The sequence below is a fragment of the Balaenoptera borealis genome (assembly GCF_965194805.1).
Source record: "Balaenoptera borealis genome assembly, chromosome: 2".
Classification (NCBI taxonomy): Eukaryota; Metazoa; Chordata; class Mammalia; order Artiodactyla; family Balaenopteridae; genus Balaenoptera; species Balaenoptera borealis.
Genome location: NC_138867.1, coordinates 12,891,902 through 12,912,390, shown reverse-complemented (window position 1 = coordinate 12,912,390; position 20,489 = coordinate 12,891,902). Strand labels below are relative to the sequence as shown.

The 20,489-nt window shown below is 50.2% G+C and overlaps 1 protein-coding gene across 7 annotated transcripts in view; it reads right to left on the bottom strand.

Moving 5' to 3' along the window:
• The window catches only part of TRIO (trio Rho guanine nucleotide exchange factor), a 373,499-nt gene that overhangs the window by 71,064 nt on the left and 281,946 nt on the right, over positions 1–20,489 (bottom strand). For all 7 annotated transcript variants that reach the window (XM_082381867.1, XM_082381868.1, XM_082381865.1 and 4 more), the window contains 3 exons: positions 20,200–20,342; positions 19,486–19,585; positions 7,624–7,867 (listed from right to left, as the gene is read on the bottom strand). In XM_082381867.1, the coding sequence (XP_082237993.1) occupies positions 7,624–7,867; positions 19,486–19,585; positions 20,200–20,342 (487 nt within the window). The remainder of the gene's footprint in view (positions 1–7,623; positions 7,868–19,485; positions 19,586–20,199; positions 20,343–20,489) is intronic.

Sequence of the window (20,489 nt, the reverse complement as noted above, 5' to 3'; positions counted from 1 at the left end):
AGGTGGTCTGGATGCGGGTGAGGAATCTTAGTAACTGCTTGTATTCCGAGCAGGGAAACCGCTTTAAAGTGCCCCTGAGCTGGGGGCCAGCCAAAACCAGATGTCGGGCACAGGCTGGGGACGCAGGTGGTGAGGCCAGGGCCTGGGATTCCTGCGGGAAGACGCACCAGTGGCCTTCTGAGTCCTACTTTTCCACTATCTGCAAACCTCTGCTAAGTCCTGTCACCTGGTCTCACTTGTACGGCACGGGACCAAGGGGCACGGGAGCTGCGGGGCGGCAGTGGTGGGCGCCACCCAGCAAGCAGGCAGAGCCACGACCTCACAGGGCCCCGCCGTGCAGAGGGAGGCTGAAGGGGCCAGGTGAGGAGAACAGCCCTGGAGGGAGGGCAACAGGGGCTCAGACGCACTGCAACTTGGGTGCCCTAATTTTACCCTCACCTAGTGGCCGTGCCAGTGGTTACCCTGAGAATCAGACGTGGAGTTTATAACCTCCAGGTCTGGGACCAGGGCACTTCATCCATTCGTTCATTCTAAGAGATTGCATGTGGTATAAATGGTATGTCCATTTGTCACAACTTTGAGCAGTGGCTCCATGGATTTATCTATGTAAGGTGTGTACCTTTAAAGTAAAAAACACAGAACAGAACTGGACAAAGCGGATTACGATGAACCGTACTCATTTCCCTGTGAACACTGCTGAGACCCCTTCCCCCCCCAAGTTACAGGCCTCGATTTTTCTTTTTTGGCTGTGCTGGGTCTCAGTTGTGGCACTCGGGATCTTTAGTTGTGTCCTGCGGACTTTTCTTAGTTGCGGCATGTGGACTCTTAGTTGCAGCATGCATGTGGGATCTAGTTCCCCGACCAGGGATCGAACCCGGGCCCCCTGTGTTGGGAGTGCGGAGTCTTACCCACTGGACCACAAGGCAAGTCCCGGTCCCCAGGTCTCGATTTAAAGCCCTCGTGCCCACCGTTCAGGGTCCCTTCTCTCCACGACGGCTGTGGGCGGAGGCTCTCTGCCCCTCATCAACCCTGCTGTTTAAAGCCTGTGTTACTTGTACTTCCTCCATCACATTTGTAAGTTCAGCACTATTACTGCACCCATCGCTCCTACTAAAACGTTTTAAAGTTCTTTCAGTGAGTTCCTATGAGGTTCCTTGTGTGTCTTTAGTGGTCCCTGGAGTTCATCATCTCATGGGGCCTTTCTCAGGTTACCCTGATGTTAGCCTTTGTGTTGAAATACTTGTTAACTGCACTCTCACCCCCCCAGACTCACTGGATACATTCATTTTTTCCTGTAGGGTTTTTTATTTGGTGAGAAGGGACAGGAGTGTCAGGCAGGGGCAAGGGAGTAAGAACCCCTGCTCCCCGTTACTTGATGACCACACCAGGGGGAGAAAGAGGGGATGTGTACACTCATCGTGTGTGTACCTGTGCACACGAGCATGAGGGGCAACGCCTTGTGGCACATGTTGGGAAACTGGATTTTATTCCGTGACCAACAGCAAGACACTGAAAAAATTTAAACAGGAGCACAGTTTGACCGGATCTGTGTTTTAGCTGCAAGAAGAGGGTGAGAAGTGAGGCTGGGAGACTTAGTGGGAAGGAGGCAACGGTGGCAATGGAAAGACGAGAATATGCTTGAAATATACTCTTTAGATAAAGGTAACAAAATGTGGTAGGCATGCTCAAAAATTAAAAACAACACTATCATGATCCAGCAATTCCACGTCTGGGTTTTTTTGTTTGTTTTTTTTTAAAGCCTCGGTTGGGCAGGAAGGGCTATTATTATTTTTTTAAATTTATTTAATGTATTTATTTATTTTTGGCTGTGTTGGGTCTTCGTTGCTGCACGCGGGCCCTCTGTAGTTGCGGTGAGCGGGGGCCACTCTTCGTTGCAGTGCGCGGGTTTCTCACCGCGGTGGCCTCTCTCGTTGTGGAGCACGGGCTCCAGGCACATGGGTCTCAGCAGTTGCGGCACGCGGGCTCAGCAGTTGTGGCTCACGGGCTCTAGAACACAGGCTCAGCACTTGTGGCGCATGAGCCTAGTTGCTCCACGGCATGTGGGATCTTCCCGGACCAGGGCTTCCTCCCCAGTGCACGGAAAGCAGAGACTTGAAGAGAGCGGTACTGCTCACAGCAGACCCCAGTGTCCATCGACAGGTGAATGGATAACAAACTGTCATCTATCCCTACAATGGAGTTAAGAGTCAACCTTAAAATGGAAGGACATTCTGACACAGGCCACAACACGGATGAACCTGGAAGACATTATGTTAAGTGAAACAAACCAGTCACAAAAACTTGGGAGGACAGTCCAGTGACTGAATATTTGAGAGAGTCAAATATTCAGGCAGAGAGGATGGATAGCAAAACCCTGGCAGAGAGTTTTGAGAGAGACAAGGAGGCAGCCCAAGGTGGAACCCAGAGAAAAACCTACATTTCAGGTAGTTTCTCATGAAAAATCTCTCACTTTCCTAGTTTTCATTTGGATTAAAGAAAACGTCCCATTTCATTGATATCAATCACGCATCACTGCATTTATAAAAGATAATTCCTGGGTCTTCTCTTTTACCTGATTTTGATGGCACCCACTTTTCTGTAAGTGATGTGGTAAACCGGAAACCACAGGGGATTATTTCTGGAACGTCGTTTTCAGTAAGTGTGGTGTGCTGAGTCAAAGCCCCAGGGTGTAAGAGGCCCAAGTGGTCAGCAAGCAACAAATTTTATTTCTCATGTTTTTGTTCCTCTGTTTTTCTAATGAAGAATTCAGAGCGAAAAAAATCATGTTTTTAACTTCTTCAAAGTGAAATGCAAGTACTGACCTATACACTATCCCAGAGAGAAAAACTTTATAAACAACTTTAAGAGAGATTAAGGTTAAGGTTCCTAAGTGGTTATTTTCTCCTAAATATATCAACAAACTAGCAAAAACACCACCTGGCCACCTCATTAGGGGTCAGCATAAGGAAAAGGGGGAGGTTTGGAAACTGGCCTTCATTCAGAAAGGCCTCATGAGAAATATAACCTGAGAACGTCAGAGCTGGGGAGGACCTCAGGGACCACCCATTTCCACCCACCTCAGGCCCCGGGTTGCAACGTCACCAAAGACAGAGATGGAATCAGAACGCGGGTCCTCCTGACACAAAGCACAGACCTTGCGAGTTCAACACATCACCTCTTCTAAATGTTCCACCATAAATGTCACTCTCACCCCCGAAATGTCTCCTCTTAAAGCTGAATTTTAGCAAAAAACAATTCAGTGGTGGCTAAAAGCGCAACTCCAACTGGGCCAGGCCAGGCAGCGGAAGACCTCAAGCGACAAGTGGCGCCATGACAGTCACATGGGCAGTCTTTCAGAGGCAATAATCTGGGTGTGAGGAGAGAGGAAGGACCTCCTTAAGACTGATGACAGATTACTGCTTTACCCTTAAAAAAAGCAAATACAGTCCAAAGGCTGCCACGACGCGCTTCAGGCATGCGTCCTGCAGGAAGCTCGGGATGCGACTCTGTCTGGTTCCTGACCGAGACAATCCTACTTTTACTGAGTATCTTCCACCCGCTCACCACCAACCCTGGGCACTGTTGCCCATCCAGGGCCCCTGCACTGCTCCAGGGATGCTCGCTGGGTTATCCCCGAACCATGGAGCTAAGCTCTCACACACTATCACATATGGTAGTTCTGGCTGTGAAGAAAGAGGACAGCTGACCCACTCAGTCTAGGGTAGCGCCAAAAAGGGGATGTGGTGAATGGGCCTCGTCGGGAATATAAACATTTCTGATATTCCTGTTTACTTTCTGGGACCAAGACTAAGTAAATACACAGAGAACAGTGGCAGCTTTCCACGTTGAGACAGTAGGACAGAAAAATCCCTTGGATTTTCTAAGGGACTAAAGGTAATTCCGTGACCCTGTATCAGCACAGTCAATCAATGATCACACGCGGGGGGCGTTTGAGGGCCAGTGCTTCTCAATCCGGCGGCTCGGCGGACTCGCCGGGCCCCAGACCAGGAGAAGCTTCGCGGCGGGAGGCGCTGTGAACCACACACACGCGCTGGAGGGGCACAGGGACTTGCTGGGGACCCGTTCTGCTGGCTCTGGCTGATGCCCGGCTGCCACCTGTGACTGAGAGGCTGTGAGCGGGGACAAGGGCGGCCAGGGCAAGATGAGGGCGAGATGCCAGATGCCAAGGCTGCCCGTCGACAGACACCGCTCCGCGGCAGCCCTCCCGTCCGGACCTTTCCCCCGGGTCACGTCCACACTGGAGTCCAGCCCCAGACCCAAAAGTAGCTTCTCGAAGAACAAACTGTACAATTATACTTCTTGTTCATTTAAATCGGTGATGTTCTATCCTCCCCCGACATCACCCAGGGAAACACAGCAGCATGATCCAAGGAGCCCGGGGCTCATAAATCCTAAGTCCTCGCGTGGCCCAGCAGACTTCCCGCTCCAGCCACGCCTCAGAGCGCCGGCGACCCGGGCGGCACTCACAGTGCGTAACGGGCCCTTCGGGGCCGACCTGAGTATTGATCCTCACAGCCACACTGCAATTCTTAAATATCACACACAACCAAATACACAGACATTTAATCTCAATGTCTTTCACATTGGAAACTTAAGGTGTTTGGATTGGGGAGTTGTGAACAAATTGAGGCACTAAGGCTGGGAAAACTGTGGGACTAGAGATTAGCGAATGTGCTTGTTCCCCCACCTGGAAGGTCAGAGCGGCAGGAATCACAGACATTTAAGGAACCAGAGGTCAACAGCGAGTGACCAGGGATGAGACATCATGACACCCACCCGGCGCTCCGGAGCTCTGAAGCGTGTGAAAGGCAAGACGGCCCCACGTGCGACTCTGCGAAGGAGGCTCAGCGGGTGCGGGGCACCCACTTCTGCGGGAGGAGGGGCCACACTGGAGCCCTCGCTGCAGTGGCCCTGCGGCCCAGCCCGGCTCTCAGAACGGAAAGGGCTCAGAGTGCGCCGCCGCGCCAGCAGACGCCGGCCCAGCGCACGGCGGTACGCGAACAGCCCACGGTCCCCTGCACACGAGAGCCAGGAGGGGAGCTGTGCCCGAGCAGAGGCCCTGGGGACCGCCTGCTCCCCAGGGGGGCGGCGGCATCCTTCCCGCAGTCCCTGGGGCTCGTTCTGGACCCTCGCCCCTTGCTGTCCCGACTACCCGATGGAGACTCTTCTCCTAGACGGAGCCGCTGGTCACTGCCCGATTCCCTGGACTTGACCGCGCACAGGAGGCTCTGGCACAGGCTTGTCCAAGGGCCCAAGAAGGATCCTCCCTCCCCCATCTGCCACCGAAGTCCCAGCACTGCCAGGGGCAGACCACCTCAAGAGCTTCCCTGCACCACAGGAAAAACAAAAATTCGGAACAGAAGGAACACAATGCCTAAGGCTCCGAGTCCCAATCTATGAACTGACTGTTAGTTCACAACAGGTTTTACTCAATGAAGAGACACCTTCTTAGTACGTAGAGGGTTTGTGAGGAGCAGGAGTGACGCCTCAGGTGCCGGAAAGTCACAGAATGTCAGAGGGAAAAGGCTCAGGGGACAGAATGGTAGTTAGGCCAAAAGACAAGCACAAACCCAACCTCTGTAGGAAGTCTGCAGGACAAAGGCAGGTGTGATAACTACACGGTTCTTACTGCTTGGTTAGCCTGCAACTGCGAACACCAGGAAGTAGAGAACACACCACAGGAAAGGCACATGTGAAAAGAAATCTTTCAGAACAAACGTTATTGGCAGCTTAAGTTCACCGGGGCTCCTCTGCATATAATAGACGAACTTGAAGAAAACGTTGTACCTCATTTTCAACTCAGACTCAAGGACTTAAATACATTGTGCAACTCTGGAAACACCCAGGCCAACGGGTGGCCCAGCACACGCCGCCGTCTGAACTCCGAACTCCGAACCACAGCAGGGCAGGTCCAACCAAGGCTGCCGGCACTCAGGGGCGGCTCCCCCGGAAACGCAAGCAGATGCCTCAGCTTCGGGGCAAAATCGGGAAATTCCCTGCCTTTCTCTTTGGATCCCTGGAGACACCGTAGCCTAATTCTTCCAGCTGCTTACTGAGGTGACGATACAGTCACATTCAGGCCCCGAGGGATCCGGAACATGGTTGGGCCTGTAATTCCCGAGGGGGCTAGTCACCGGCTGTTTCCTGTGCAGCTTCACGTAGCTCACCGCCAGGACTGACCCCTCAGCAGCCAGAGGATGGTCCCCAGGACGCGTCAGGATGAATGTAAAGAGGGCACAGCTGACCAACGGAGGGAGCAACTGGAATGTCCCAAAATTAACAGAAAAGAACTGGAATATGCAGAATATAGTGGAGTTCCCTCAGGAAGGGTAAACCAACCGCAGACCCTCAGATCTGGAAGAATCGGCCATCTGCCAGCATGGCAGAAAAACAAAGACTGACCTAATGCGGTTCGAAGCATATAAACTCTACCCGCTCTGCATTTTTCTAGAAGCTACAGCTCAGTGTTTCTGGAAAGGTCTTACAGCCTCAAATTAGCTCCTCAGTGAGATGAGAGATTAAACCAGCATGGTCCAACAGACACAGTGCAAGCTGCGTATGTAACTGAAAATTTTCTAGTAGCCATCATTTAAATAGTAAAAAGAAACAGGTGAAATTAATTTTAATCATACATTTTATTTAACCCACCCTATAAAGTATGTTATCATACCAGTTTGCAACGAGTATAAAATAATTACACATTCTTTTTTCATGGCAAGTCTTGCAATCCAGTGTGTATTTTGCACCTGCAGACCAGCTCAATCCAGACAGGTCCCGTTTCAAGCCACATCAGTCCCACAGGGACCACGTTGGACATTCAGGATAAACAGACTCTCATACTCTTGCGGGGAGCTCGTTACTGACCCATCCAGACACACGTGGAAAAGCGGCCTTGCTACAGTTGCCTGCCTCTAAAGGAGTCCCCATTGCCAAATGCCGTTTTGTTCCAATACCCTGTTATTTCAGTTGAAAAGCATTTTTTTCAAAAGCCACCTCTCTTGTCACAGCTGCAGACCCCTGACACTGAGCCCTGCCTGACTCGGCCAGCCTCCCCACCGGGGGTCCAGCTGCGTTCCCTCTCCAGGCAGGGAACCTGGGGCATTTGGGATGCCCCGAGACACTTTACCAAGCGATAAAGACAAACTCTCAGGACCTGCATGCTTGACTGTCTAGCACTGAACACTAACAAAATAAAGAATCCACAATGTGAAAACCTGATTAGGAAGATGCTGAGTCTGGCCCCACCTCCCCTACCTGTTTTCAACATCACCTGGAAGAGAACAGTGCCTTCTCTGTCTTCTCCATTTATGAATGACACTGGCCCCCAAAACAACAGCCCCCTTGTCCTTCGCTAACCCGCTATCTTATTACGCGGCCTTGGGAAACGAGGCGATGCTTCATCATTTCTGAGTGACAGGTGAAATCCTTATTCCATCTCAGCTCCAGATGGGTTAAGAAGTCCCGGAGACACAGGGATAACGGACTGGGGCACGAGTGACCAGGAGGCATCGTACCTATTATGAGGCTGCAGGAAGCGGGGACAGAGCACCGGTGTCGTTTCCAGCAGGACCGTCATCGCCACGCACGCCCGCGAACGCCTACCTTTGTGGTTGAAGAAGCCCTCCATCTCCATGCTGCTTCTGGAGTGGGCGATGCACAGGGAGCCGCAGGGCACCAGGCCTTCCGCCGCGGGGGACCGGTCGGTGGTCCGCACCAGACACCAGTCAGGCTTGTCGTGGGGCCGCTCCAAGACTTCCACCGTCTGGCCACGGCGGATGGTCAGCTCGGTGCTGTTACAGGCCGTGAAGTCGTGGATCACCACCGTCAGCTCACAGCCGCCGGACAGCTGGGGAGGGAAGGGACAGGTCAGCGAGCCCAGGCCACCGGCCCTCAGCAGCCGAGGCTGGCGCCTGGGCCGGGAGTTCAGCTCCCATTCCACAGCTGGCTCAGAGCACCGGGCACCAGCCGAATGAGGGCTCTCCCATGTCCCTGTCCCTTAATTTACGTCCCTTGCAAAACACTCGAATATCTACTTTTTCACATTCCAGCATACAATAATGATTTTCTGTGTCTTACACTGTCAGAATCTGATGGTTTTCCATGAGAGTGTCCAACTACTTTTGTGCCTGAGACATATATCCCTTCTCAAAGAGTGCCACAGACCTTTGAACAACGTGGGGGGCTAGGGGCGCCGACCCCCCTGCACGGTCAGAAATCTGCGTCTAACTTTCGACTCCCCCCAGACATAACAACTGGTAGCCTACCGTCCACCAGAAGCCTTACCGATGACATGAACCGTGGACTAACGCGTATTTTGTATGTCATATGCTTTACGCACTGTATTCTGACAATAAAGTATGCTGGAAAAAAATGTTATTAAGAAAATCATGAGGAAGGGAAAATACATTTTCAGCACATATATGTACTTACTGAAAAACAACGCACGTATGAGTGGACCAGGGCACTGCGTCTATTTAAAGGTCAACTGCACTCATTTTTAAACTTAGGGCAAACTAGTAAGAACTCTGCTTGTAGGCCTTTTGGGGGATTGTTGTGAAATACGGTGATAAAATCAGATGGAGGCCAGCTCCGGCCTGGCGAGAGCGGTGTGGCCGGGGCACTGCGGGCTCCTCAGCGCCTGTGCCCCCCGGATCGGCAGAAGCAGCCGCAGAGCAGAGAGCCCGGCATCCGGAAACACGGGCGGAGCACGCCCTTCTCTCTCCGAAAGCCTTCGAGAGCCCTCGCCAGCCCCCAGGACACTCCCTAGCGCGACCCTCCCGACCCTCTGCCACCCACCCCAGCTCCTCCCGGGCTCCTTCCCCGCCCCAAGCCTCAACACGTCCCTCCACACGCTGCATGGGCACCGGCTGACCCCTCATGTGCCACGTGGCTTCTGGCCTGAAGGGCCTTGCCCTCCTTCCCTCCTCTCTCCTCTCCTCTCCTCTCCGCTCACTCCCATCTTCTGTCCGAACTCTTCTAAGTCTCGGCCCTTTGAAGCACACCCAGGGACTCTGTGAAGAGCATCAACGCCATGATCCTGCTTGGAAAACAGGTGCGGGGCCTTCTCACGACCGCTTGCCGTCCATCTTCCCTTAGACTGTACACTCGCTGGGGACAGCTCACAGGGATGCTCATTATCGCCCCTCCCACAGGAGGATCTTGTGACCAGCTCCCCGTCTTAGGCCTACCCCCTCTGGCCCTCCAATCCGGGCAGCCCCAGGCTCAGGCTGCACACCGTACCCTCCGTGCTGGGCACTTCCAAGCAGGCACCCGGGCCTGCTGCTTCCCCAGCCCTTCAAAGCAGTGAGTCTGGGACGTGACTCATTACTCGCCCTCACATCTGTTTCTCTTCCAGCGTTGCCTTTTGGGTAACGGTATCACAGTCAACCACACTCCTTTGCACCCCCGAAACGCGGTCAAACGGACTCTAGAATGTGTTTCTGACTCCTCCCTTCCTCAGCACGCCCACACCAATCACATCATTTGGATTTCTGCACTGGTCTCCTGAGTGCCCTGCCCGATCCAGGCTTTCCTTCCAAACCACCTGAACACCGCTGCCAGAGTTACCTTCTTAAAATGTTCACACATGCCATCCTCCTATGCAAGAACCTTAGACACACATTCCTTAGTGTAAGACGCAAAGCTCCCGTAACCGGGACCTAGCCCGCCTCCCCGGGCAGGCTCGGCTGCTTCTCCCGTGCTTCACGGCCCAGAGGGGCCATGTCCTCCTTCTGAGGTGGGTCCTGCACGCCCTGTGTCCATGATCCCTTCTGCTTGGAGCCCCCACCTCCCCAGTTGGTCTCGTCTCAGCCCCCGTCAAATCCCTCTGAGAAGCTGCTCCTGTCTACCGTCCTTACCACTCTGTCCTTAAACAAATTACGTCTCAAGTCTGACACCAGCCAGGCTTTGGGTTGTGTGTGTGTGTGTGTCTGTCCTCGGCACCAGAAAGCAGGTTTGTGTCATTCTTCTGCGACCTTCCCATGCCCAGTGTGTGAGCCCCCAAGTGCCAAGGGCCGGCGCACAGCTTGTAAGAGGAAGCTAGCAGCAGGCTTCTCCCAAAGCTGCCTTTGTACCCAGCAAGCGGTCACACATTTGCTGAAGTGAAAAAGGTAAGATAGGTTTGCTGTAAAAATGAGCTGCTTGAAAACCAAAACCAAACATGGGCTCTTCCTCTGTGACTTCGGGAGTGAACTCTGCCTGCGTGTTTCCTGTCCCCCCTTTGGGCACCAGCACGGAGACCACGGAAGAAGAGAAGACGGCCGCTGGGCTGAGCTGCGATGCGCAGGGGGAAGGGGCGGCCGGGCCCACTGCCGGGAAACATCCTGTTCCAGAGAGGCCGCCCAGCCCCACCCCCGCAGAGGACTGACCCTACCCGGGCTCGCAGCCCTGCGGTGTCCTCGGCTGCCTGCCGGCCCTCTGTCACGCTCCATGCTCTCCACTGCCCTCCTGGTCTTTCCAGAGAAAGTTCAGATATTTAGAATAAGAAACACATGTCCACTTGACAACCACAGAAAGCAAAACAAAACAAAACTCTTCCAAAATGAAGCATAAATATCGACAAAAGGAATTGTCTTTGCTGGGCTACAAAGGACATTTTCCCCAAGTGACTAACCCCCTTCTAAATGTTACTATGCTGAATCTCACATATGTCACATATTTCTCTGTGAACAGTCGAAGATGCTAATGTTAAAAGGTTAACAGCAGAGGCCCAGCCCGGAGAAGAATCTTCCTCGTAAAACCCCACGTTATGGAAGTGGTTGATCCCTGTAACGAAAAGGAGGAATGTTTCCCATCCCGGGGAAAGCGTGACCCGTGAACAAGCCCCGTGGGGAGCCCAGCCTGCCGAGGCCCCTCAGGCCTGCACCCCCTACGAGCCTTCCCGCGGCCCGAGCCGCCCGTCTGCCGGGCCCGCTTGCGCACGTGGTCCCCGCGTGTCACCACCCCCGGCCCTGGGAAGCTCCGCTTCAGACGTGCTGCCTCATCACCAGCCTCTGCTGGTCTCCTTCTCCCGCTGTAGGAACTTTTCAGACTGCTCAAAGCCACGCGGTGTGTTCTGTGGGTGGGGGAAGGGTGGGAAGGGAGAAAGCGGCTGCCAAGAGGAATGAAGCTAGACTTGCTTTCTGGCGCGGAGCGTTCAGCCCCTCACAGAGTAATCAGAACTATTGGAAACATCTGTGCACTTGACAGAGCCTGAGAAATGAAAATCAAGCCTGTTCTGACAAAGAATCGCATACTGAGTCAAAATTCTTTTCCAAAGCCTTTAGAGAGTTAGTAACAAAATCTAGTACCAGAAGAATGTCTTCAAACAGTGCTAGAATTATCATTAAAAAAACCATATCTTCTTGGCTCTACCCCTAAGAATAAACTGACTTTTCCCATGAGAATCTCCTGCACAAATCTATAAGGGGAGGATTAAATGGGCGTTTTCTAGTCCAGAGAGGAGACAACCCATGGATTTCTGCCTCAATGTTCGCATTTGAATATTTTAAACTTATTCCAAAGCTTGTCTTTAAAACCAGGCTTGTTAATTAAAAAGACTTTTTTTTTTTTTTGTATAAAAGACTTAAAATAACTATTTTGGAGTATCAATGCAAGTCATTACAGCCTTTTACGTAGAATTAAACTCCTAATTAGAAAAAGTTTGGGTTATCCTATCTATTATCTACAGTGACACTTCTACCACCCCTAGTGACACAATTTCATCACTACGTTGAAAGTGTTACCATTCCATTTATCTAGTTTAAAAATTCACTTTTCCTTTCCAACCATATTTTGTGAAAGTTTTCACATTATCTTTTTCACATCTATATATTTTATGGACTTGTATCAGGGGCTCCCTACCACAAGCATTTGGTTTAGGATTGCAATTTATGAAAATCTCAATTTCCATGACTCACATTAACACTTGTGACATTCTCATCAGAAGATATTTTTTCCCCAATCTTTCTGCTTTTCACCTTAAAAAAATTAAATGTGGTGACTAAAAAGCATGACAGTAAAATGGCCTTAATTGGAGCACGGACCATGGATACTATAATGAAGTGCCTCCTCCAAGACCAGCCATGTCCCTCCGAAAGGGCTGCTGGGGGAACTCCTGTGACGTTGATGCACAGACAATTAGCAGAACCAAAGCAGGGCCCCTTTGCCTGAGTTCCCTCAATGACTGAAAATGAACAAGCTGCTGTGTTTCACCCAAAAGAATGAAATACTCACCTGGTCGCAGGCACGTGAACCTTCAAAAACCGTCACACAGGACAGAACTTTACTTTTTACATTTTCTGGAGAAACCATGGTATATTGTTTTGCTTTGCCTGAACCCAGTTAAAGACAGTAACTGAAGCAGGGCCGTGGCTGGGCGCTTCTCACCCACCGCTCGGGCTCTGGCATCCCCTCCCTGGAGCTCTGTAATGAGGCATGTCTACTTTACAAGAACGTACAGTTCTTGAGAGACAACAGCAAACACCTGATTTGAATGACTGGCTTGCAGGTGAGTTCTGGGGCGGGCTCCGCCAGACGAACAGGGGCTCTTTACGACTGACACGCGGATGGTGTAGTCCTCTCTGTAAATGAATCTGCTTCGAGAAGCTAAGATCAATTGCAGGTGGGTGTCTGACCAACTTTCCGAGAGCGCTTCAAAAGAAGAGGGGGAAGCATTCTACTAAAAGCCACCTTCCCCTATGGAACAGAGTGTACCAACCCACAGTCACATCCTACAGCCCAGCACGGTGCAGGCACTCGAAACCTCACAAAAGGGCCTTGCGGTTTTGTGCAGGCTTCACACAGAGCAGACCAAAGAGTGGTTCCTCGGTTAAAGGGGACTAGAAAGTAGAGCTCCATTAATTACCAGCTCCGTGGTTACAAGAGAAAGGCCGCCACCAGCAGCCAGAACAATTCCCCAAGGAAACGCGTTACCCCAGCTTCTCCCTGGGCAACTTTGCGGAGGCCGGAGGCTTGGGCTTCTCAGAGGCCGTCCTAACCACGGGACCATCAGGCCCCTTGCTCACCCCAAACCCAAGGCCAAGTTCACAGGAGAAGCCGTCACAAAATCTGCTGCTGGGTTTCCAAGAGGACCACTGTGAATGTCTCACAGATTGGGGTGCAAAAAGAAATCTGTCAGAACTGAAAAATGGTTAAGATGGCAAAAATGTTGTTTCTCACCACCCTTCCCCCAAGAAAAAGAAAAAAAGAACGAAACAAAAGGAAACAGAAAAAAAGAAAAGAAAATAAAATCTGTGAGAAAAAACTTTTTCAAAAGCAGCAGCTTACCCTACCCAACATTTTTACCCAGAAAAAAAATACTGAGTATAATATTCAGGGAGGTTAATCCTCTACTCTTTGCTAATGTGATCACATGCTGGTTTTGACACATGAAAATATCCCTTGGAAGCCTTCCTTGACTGTGATACACATGAGGTGCAACGGAAAGTTAGACATCAAGAAGCTAAATTTAAAAGATATATTTGAAAAGGCAAACTTTAAGTGTAAAAAGCCAGGCAGATCAGAGAGAGGTCAGCGCCGAGGTACCAGGCCTCCAGGCTCAGCAGAAGCTGGCCTGAACCAATGCCACACTTGCCCTCACTCTGAACATTTTAGAACGAGAGGCGCCGAGGGCTGAGCCGCGGGGCATGAATGAAAGGCTGCGTTGGCTGAAAAGCGGAAAAATGAACGAGGCTCGGGAAGCAGTTGGCTGGACCCCACCTGTACTACTTTCAATCACAGGTCCTGGAAAGCAAGACCCCTCTTGGGACAACTGAGCCCAAAGGAGCCTGTTTGCTGTGTTTCCTGAGTAAGCAGCCCTTATCCAGAAAAGTCCATTTGAAAGGCCTCTTTTTTTTCCCCTGAAAATCTAAGGTATGACAGCCAGGTGACCGGCCGACTGGGTCCCTCACCCAAAGGAAGAACCACCAGAATAAACCACCAGCCTCGAGTCTGAATCAAAGATGGGCCGTCATTGTCAACAGTGACTTTGACCAGGACTGTAAAATTTACATGGAAAAGCACTTCTCGATGCACCGCTATTTTTAGAAACACTTTTGTTACAGTTATACCTAAAGTTGTAGTTTTGAAAAATCTGCCTTTTCTTAGAACTGAGGCTCTCTGCTCTAGCGTGGGGGATTTTGTGTTTCTGATTGAGGAACTAAAGTCAGCAAAGACTGCATTCATTCTGTGGCTTTATGAGAGCACTTAAGAAACTTGTTAAAAACTACAAAAAGCCACAGTCACTTAGAAAGACAGAGGGAACCAATGCCAGCAGCCAGCCTCGCCAGGCTGCCGGCGGGGAGGGCTCTCTCTGCTTGTTCCCGTGGAGCAGCACCTGTCCTGGGCTGCACAGGTGTTGATGCCCTTGCACCTGCGAAGGCACGAACCAACCTCGTGCAGAGCACGGACTCATCCTACGGCTGATGCGGCAGGATCACAGGGGAGTGGCTGGGAAAACGTTTCCAGCGAGAGTCTCCCGCTTCTTCAGAGGCTGCCCATTCAACACGCGATCAGTATTCTGCTGTTGGGCCCCAAGGACGTGCAAGTTCAGGAACTGAGTCTGAGCAATTTACCCTTAGCACAGCTTCTAGCTCCTAATGAACACAATTAGCTTCTAAATGCACTGCAGTCAAGAGCGCTAAGAGGCCGATGTACGGCGGTCGGCAACAGCCAGTAATGAGTGAGGGAGAAGGAGGCAATTTCTGAAATGAGGACACAGTGACAGTCGACATCTAGGCAGTGCTCAGGGCGTGTAAGGCACTGTTCCAAATGCACATTTTTAATGCTCACAGTCCTAGAGTGGGGAGTCGTACTGTCCCCTGTTACAGATGAGGAAACTGAGGCACGGAGAGGTTGCTGAGAAGCAGAGCTCAGAGGCCTGGCTGGGGAGCACCTCCTTGCTCTTAACCATCTGCTGTTGGACGCTAAACACTTTGCTTACTCGACTCTGTTACCCTCTGGGCAGAGTTGGGACCTGTAACTGACGTCCCGGGATTAAAACCATGTGCTGTCCCCAGAAAGGCTTCTGAACGAAGCGACTCAACTGCACGCCCACGCGGGCCAACCTACACGAGGCTCCGGGACCCTGGCAAGGGCAGCAGGCTGGGCAGCTCCTGGAGCCAAGGCTCCTTCCTGCTTCTGGCAGCTGCAGGCAGAGGGGAGTGTGAGCTTAGGCGCGTGGCACACAGGGCCAGGTATGTGAGGAATGGGGCTGAATGCAAGCGTGAGGCACTTCCTAAGTAGGCTGAATGCAGGCTTCCTTTCTCCAAAACTTGACTCCAGCCTCATTTTAAAACGTATTGGCATTAATTACTTTATATACTACCTCAGCGCTGCAATTTATGTAAATCCATTCAAGTTCCTACGGTGCAGACTGCCACTTCACAGAGGTTTATTGACTTTTTAAACTACGTAAATTTCATATCCCCAACAAGTGCTATATATACTTCATGAAAAGTAGCTGAAACCATTTATTTTTTTAAAATGTGTGAATTCATATACTCACATCACAAGCTTAGGGGCAATTCGTGCCAAGTATCAGTCTCAACTGAATTTCTCCTTCATTACAAATAAGCACGGCACGGCTTCAGACCTAAAGAAGGCTCACACCTGGCCCCCTGCTGGCTTGGGCCGCTTTTCCACAGCCTGCCCTGTCTGGCCTTGGTTATTTTTTTCATCCTGACCTCAAGATGGTTTGTTCTATAGTAGTAGCCTGTATTTGATTCGCATATTTTCTATTTTCCTTATAATATAAATTTTTGTTATATGAAGCAAACCACAGACTAATAATGCATACAGAAGGAAAAAATATTAAAAATGCTTCTTTAATACGCCAAAATATTTAGCTCCTCCTCAGCTCTAGTGTGAAATAACAGGGTCTAGACCCCGCCAGGTAATTAGATCCACATTCCGTTTCTGGCTTCCGCTCTCTATTCTGGGTGGCCCTGCGAGGGTCACCTGGCCTCCCTCGTCCCCGCAGTGACCTGGAGGCGTCCCCTTCCAACATCAGGGAGACAAGCTCAGGACAAATGAGACAAGAATCTGGCAAGCATTTGATTTCTTTGGAACCCAAATTATATTTTCATGAGATCACTTTATCAGCACAAGCACCATTAATATGGGCAAGAATCAGTGCTACACTTACATCTGGAACAAAGAGATGGCAGATTTTAAAACCGACCTTTTCGAAGAAGGAAAGGTGCTCGGGGGGCCTGTGGTCTGTATCTGCTAACAGTGTCCCTGGAGAGAGGGTGTCTCCAGGCCCCTCCTTAACCGACTCTTCTAAAACCCTGTGCCTCATCTGAGAGTTACTACAGCCCTGGGCAGACAACTTTTCCTCAAGAGTTCTCCAAGAGGCCAAGCCGAAAACATCCCCCCACCCAGTTTCTGAAATGGAACCAAACTCCATGATAACAACTAACTCATAACAGACATCATAAATTAAGTCAAACAGGCAGAATATGGTTAAGTAATTTCCCTTGCCAGATCTATCTGCCCATGTCATCAGAGGCTATTTAAACTTGAAATATGTAGGCTGGAAAGAACCTTGGGACATATGAAAAGTTACTGCCATCAGAGATAACAGGGTTTTCTGGTTAAGCCTAGTTCAGAGGAACAGTGCATTTTACAAACTGACTCCATAAAGGATGCAGTTTCTTCAATGTATTCTCCGGAATCATCTACTGACCCTGAAGTGTTCTACCAGAGAAGCACAGAAAAGGAGATGGCTACAAGAAAACCTCCCCAAAGCAGAGAACAGACACGTGTAGGCATATGTGTGGTCGCAAACATGGGCCTTCTTTTGTACAAGGCCTCATGGGTATGGCCCCTCCAAACTCCACATTCTGACTTATCCATATTAAGTCTCACACGCTGCTTATTTTCCTACCAAATACAGAACACAAGAACGGAAGAAGACAACCCGTTGCAGTTCTACGGTCTTAGGAAGACATTTCATCCTTTTTGTGTATTTCCTATTAAGGACCTATGGCCTCAGCGAGGGGTATTAAATACATGCCACATCCACTTAAGAAAACAGTTTTGGCATGTCACTACGCGAGGTGGTTAAGAGTCATGAGAACACCCGGTAGGCTGAGAGCGGCTGAGTGAGAGGCTGCTATCACAGCTTCACCCGGGAGCACAGGCAAGGCGGCACCTGCAGAAGGGGCCCTGGCGGGATTTCTGAGCTATGGAATGAAGTTCGGTGGTAAGGTATGAGATGAGGTAAACAGAAACTGGTGAGTTACCTTCACAGATAAAATATTTAAGAGGCAGTTCTTTAATAATTCTAATATCCCAGTAGATCCCCAGTGTAAAATGATTAATTTCCTCAAACCTATACTGTTGTTAGTGATGTATCCCTTCTCTCTCACTGGGTACACAACGTGTTGTCTTAAAAGCAACAGTTCCTAGGATAATGCCTTATTTTTCTACAGGAGTTGTACAGACTCAAATCCAAGTTCACATAAGCCTATTTTGCTATAATAGATTCGAAGTAGAACTAGTTGCCTCTTCCTAACTCCAGGGCAGAGCCTTCTCTCTGGGGCAAACCTCCTGTGAATCCCGGTCGGCGCCCCGCAGCTGCCAGCCCCCAGTGTCAGGGGACAGGGCACCCGGGGGCACTAGCACACGGTTCTCTGTGGGCCAGAGGCACAACCTGGCACCAGGCAGCTCCATCTCAGAGCCGGGGGCTGGAGAGCCAGGAGCCCCTTCCCAGATGCACGGGGCGTTTCCAGACTCCCACCACCACCCATTTACACATAAACCACCCAAGAAGCAAAGCCACCCTTTCTTCTTGGGCCAACCACCAGAAAAATCTTAACACCCCTTCCAAAAGACAGAACTTTTTACATTTATTTTTCTCTGGCAATTTCATTCAAATAACCTGTTTTTTAAATAAACTTTTAGACTCAGGTAAACCCAGACCAGATCCATGAGAGGACACCTGGTAAGACTGTGAGTTTGGGGCTTGGTGGACCTCCAGCTGGGGCGGCAATGCTCAGCCTCGGCGAGTCTGTGAATTGGTCCCCTCGGCGGGAGCCACGATTACTGTGGACTTTTCCTTCAGGTGGAAGTCTTGTGTAACTATTAAGATAACCCAGTCACCTCAATTACTACTTTTTTAAAAGAAAATAATCGGGATTACTCTAATGAAATGTTTCCAAGTTCAAACTTTATTTTCTTCACTGAATGACTATGGTGGGGGGGGCCTCGGGGAGAGAGGCTATTAGGGACCAGATGACTGAACATGTCATTTATCTTATTCCTCATTATTACTACTGGCGAGAAATATTTGCTGAACGTAATACACTGAGCTCCGAACAAAATCACACGAGACACTCTTTTTGTTCTCCAGTCCTGTTACTCTAAGCATTGTAAGTTCTAGGACTTATTTAGTGAAGTCAAAAAGGAGGTTGAGAAAGAGCTAATTACTCAGATTAGAAGGATTCTGAAAATGAAATCAGTGTAGGAAACCAGTATTTTTAAACCTACTTACTTCTGTCCTGGAAACAACATTCAACACCGTGAATTCTGCAAAAGCAAGTGAGAAAAGACCGAAGCCTGGGACCCAGACTTGCCGCCTGAAGCAAACCCTGACACTGGGCCCCCTCCTGTGACAGCGGCCGTCTCCAGTGACGGGAGGTCAGGACAGCGAGTGGCTGCGGAGACACCGTGCAAAGGCAGACCTCTCCATCCCCTCGGGACTAAGGCCTCTCGCGGGGAAGTCCAGCCGTGCCAGGCACTGAGAAACCCAGGAATTCTGGACCAACGGCAACTTCAATGAAACCCCTACTTGCTGTCAAAAACTTGCTTTAAGAGCTTGGTCTAGCCTTCCAGAAAAAGAACAGAAGAGGGGCTCATCTCAGTAGGAACTGCGGACTGCGGATATCAATGCCTCCACCGGCTTGTACAGGGGACTCTGGTCACCTGTGCATCACGTAAGCCCAGGGTTCCAACTTCTCCCATCAGTTTATTTCGTAGGTTTGTGGATTCTATCAAGACAGAACCACAGGACGCTCTAGGCCGCTGCTGCAGAAGGTAAACCACAGACTTCTCTGCTGCCAATCAGACCCTCCCTGCTGGCGGTTAGTGCACGGGCGCCGCAGGGCCCACCCGCAGATGCCGCCGCCCCGGCTTCGATCAGAGCACCCCGCTTTCACACACCAGGGCTCTGTGTACGATTTAATTTAAAACAATAGGGTCTTCTGCTTAATATAAAATAAAAAAGCTTGAACACACTGCCTTAGAACACGCGCACAGAAAACCATGTAACAGCACTGGGGAGGGCGAGTGATTTTTTCCTGAATCTTCGGGGTTCAAGTCTGCTAGCCCTGACACTGCAGATCTTTGCTCCTGGTACCATGTCCAGGCACCTCTTTTAAGCCACGGCAGCTGTCTGAAATGCTGATGACAAACTGCCATCTATTGACCGACCGGAGACCGGCCGCGTGCACCGGCCCAAAGAGCGGGCCAGCTCAGGCTCACCTTATCGCTGTCCAGCGTGTTCTGAGACGTCCGGGACGCGATTGAAATCGTATCAGGCTGGCTGCTGCCATCTCCTTGGCTGTCCACATCCTCTCCATCCCTGGAGACACAGAGAAAGCCCTGACATGGCTGGATTTGCTTTTCAAGAATGGTAAAGATGGGCTATCAGCCATTGGAGGAAGAACAGATTTGTTTAAAGAGGTGCAAATCGGTCTCTGTGATTACGGCTGCCACCACGGTATTAATGACGATAGATGACTCTTCACTGAGAACAGGCTTTTTGCTGGGCCCTGGGCTGAGAGTCTAACATCGACCACTGCACTGAGTTCTCACAGTAATAAAATCCAGTTGATAGGGTCACCACCATTTTAGAAATGAGAAGCAAAAACGTCTAGATGCTACCTAACTTGTCCAAGGTCACATGCACGACTTACACATGAGCACAGATTAACACTTGGGGTGGAAAAGGAAAAGAATTAGGGGTTTGTATATAGACTTTCATTTACTTTAAGCTGAAGGAGGCTGTTGTCTTGACAAAGGAATTTCATTACTAAGAATGATGTTATATATAAATTGTATGCTTTAAAAAATTACTCCTCAATATTTCTCAAAAATATTTGAGAAAAATGATTTTTGAAAAATAGTAAGTTTACATTGCCTTGTTCCTTTCCTTCAATAAAAGCAAACTTACAAAAAAAATCCCCAGGCACTGACCTCCTCCCCTTCTGTCTCGTTGCCGGAGCTGTTTTGGGGATGTGAATGGGCTCCTTCAGGGCGCCTTTCAGGTGAATGGTCCTTTCCTGGATCACCTCCCGGATGTGCTTGATCCAGTCCTGCTTGTTTTCTATACTGGAGGCCTTGACAAAGTGTTAGAATCAATCAGGATACAGAAGGGGCCTTTTCCAGAACCTGCACTAACCACACTCAGGTCCCCGCATTCCTGGAATTGCCCATTTAAAAAATAACTTTTCAGCAGAAAAGCAACCAGCTCCTGTGTTTAATTT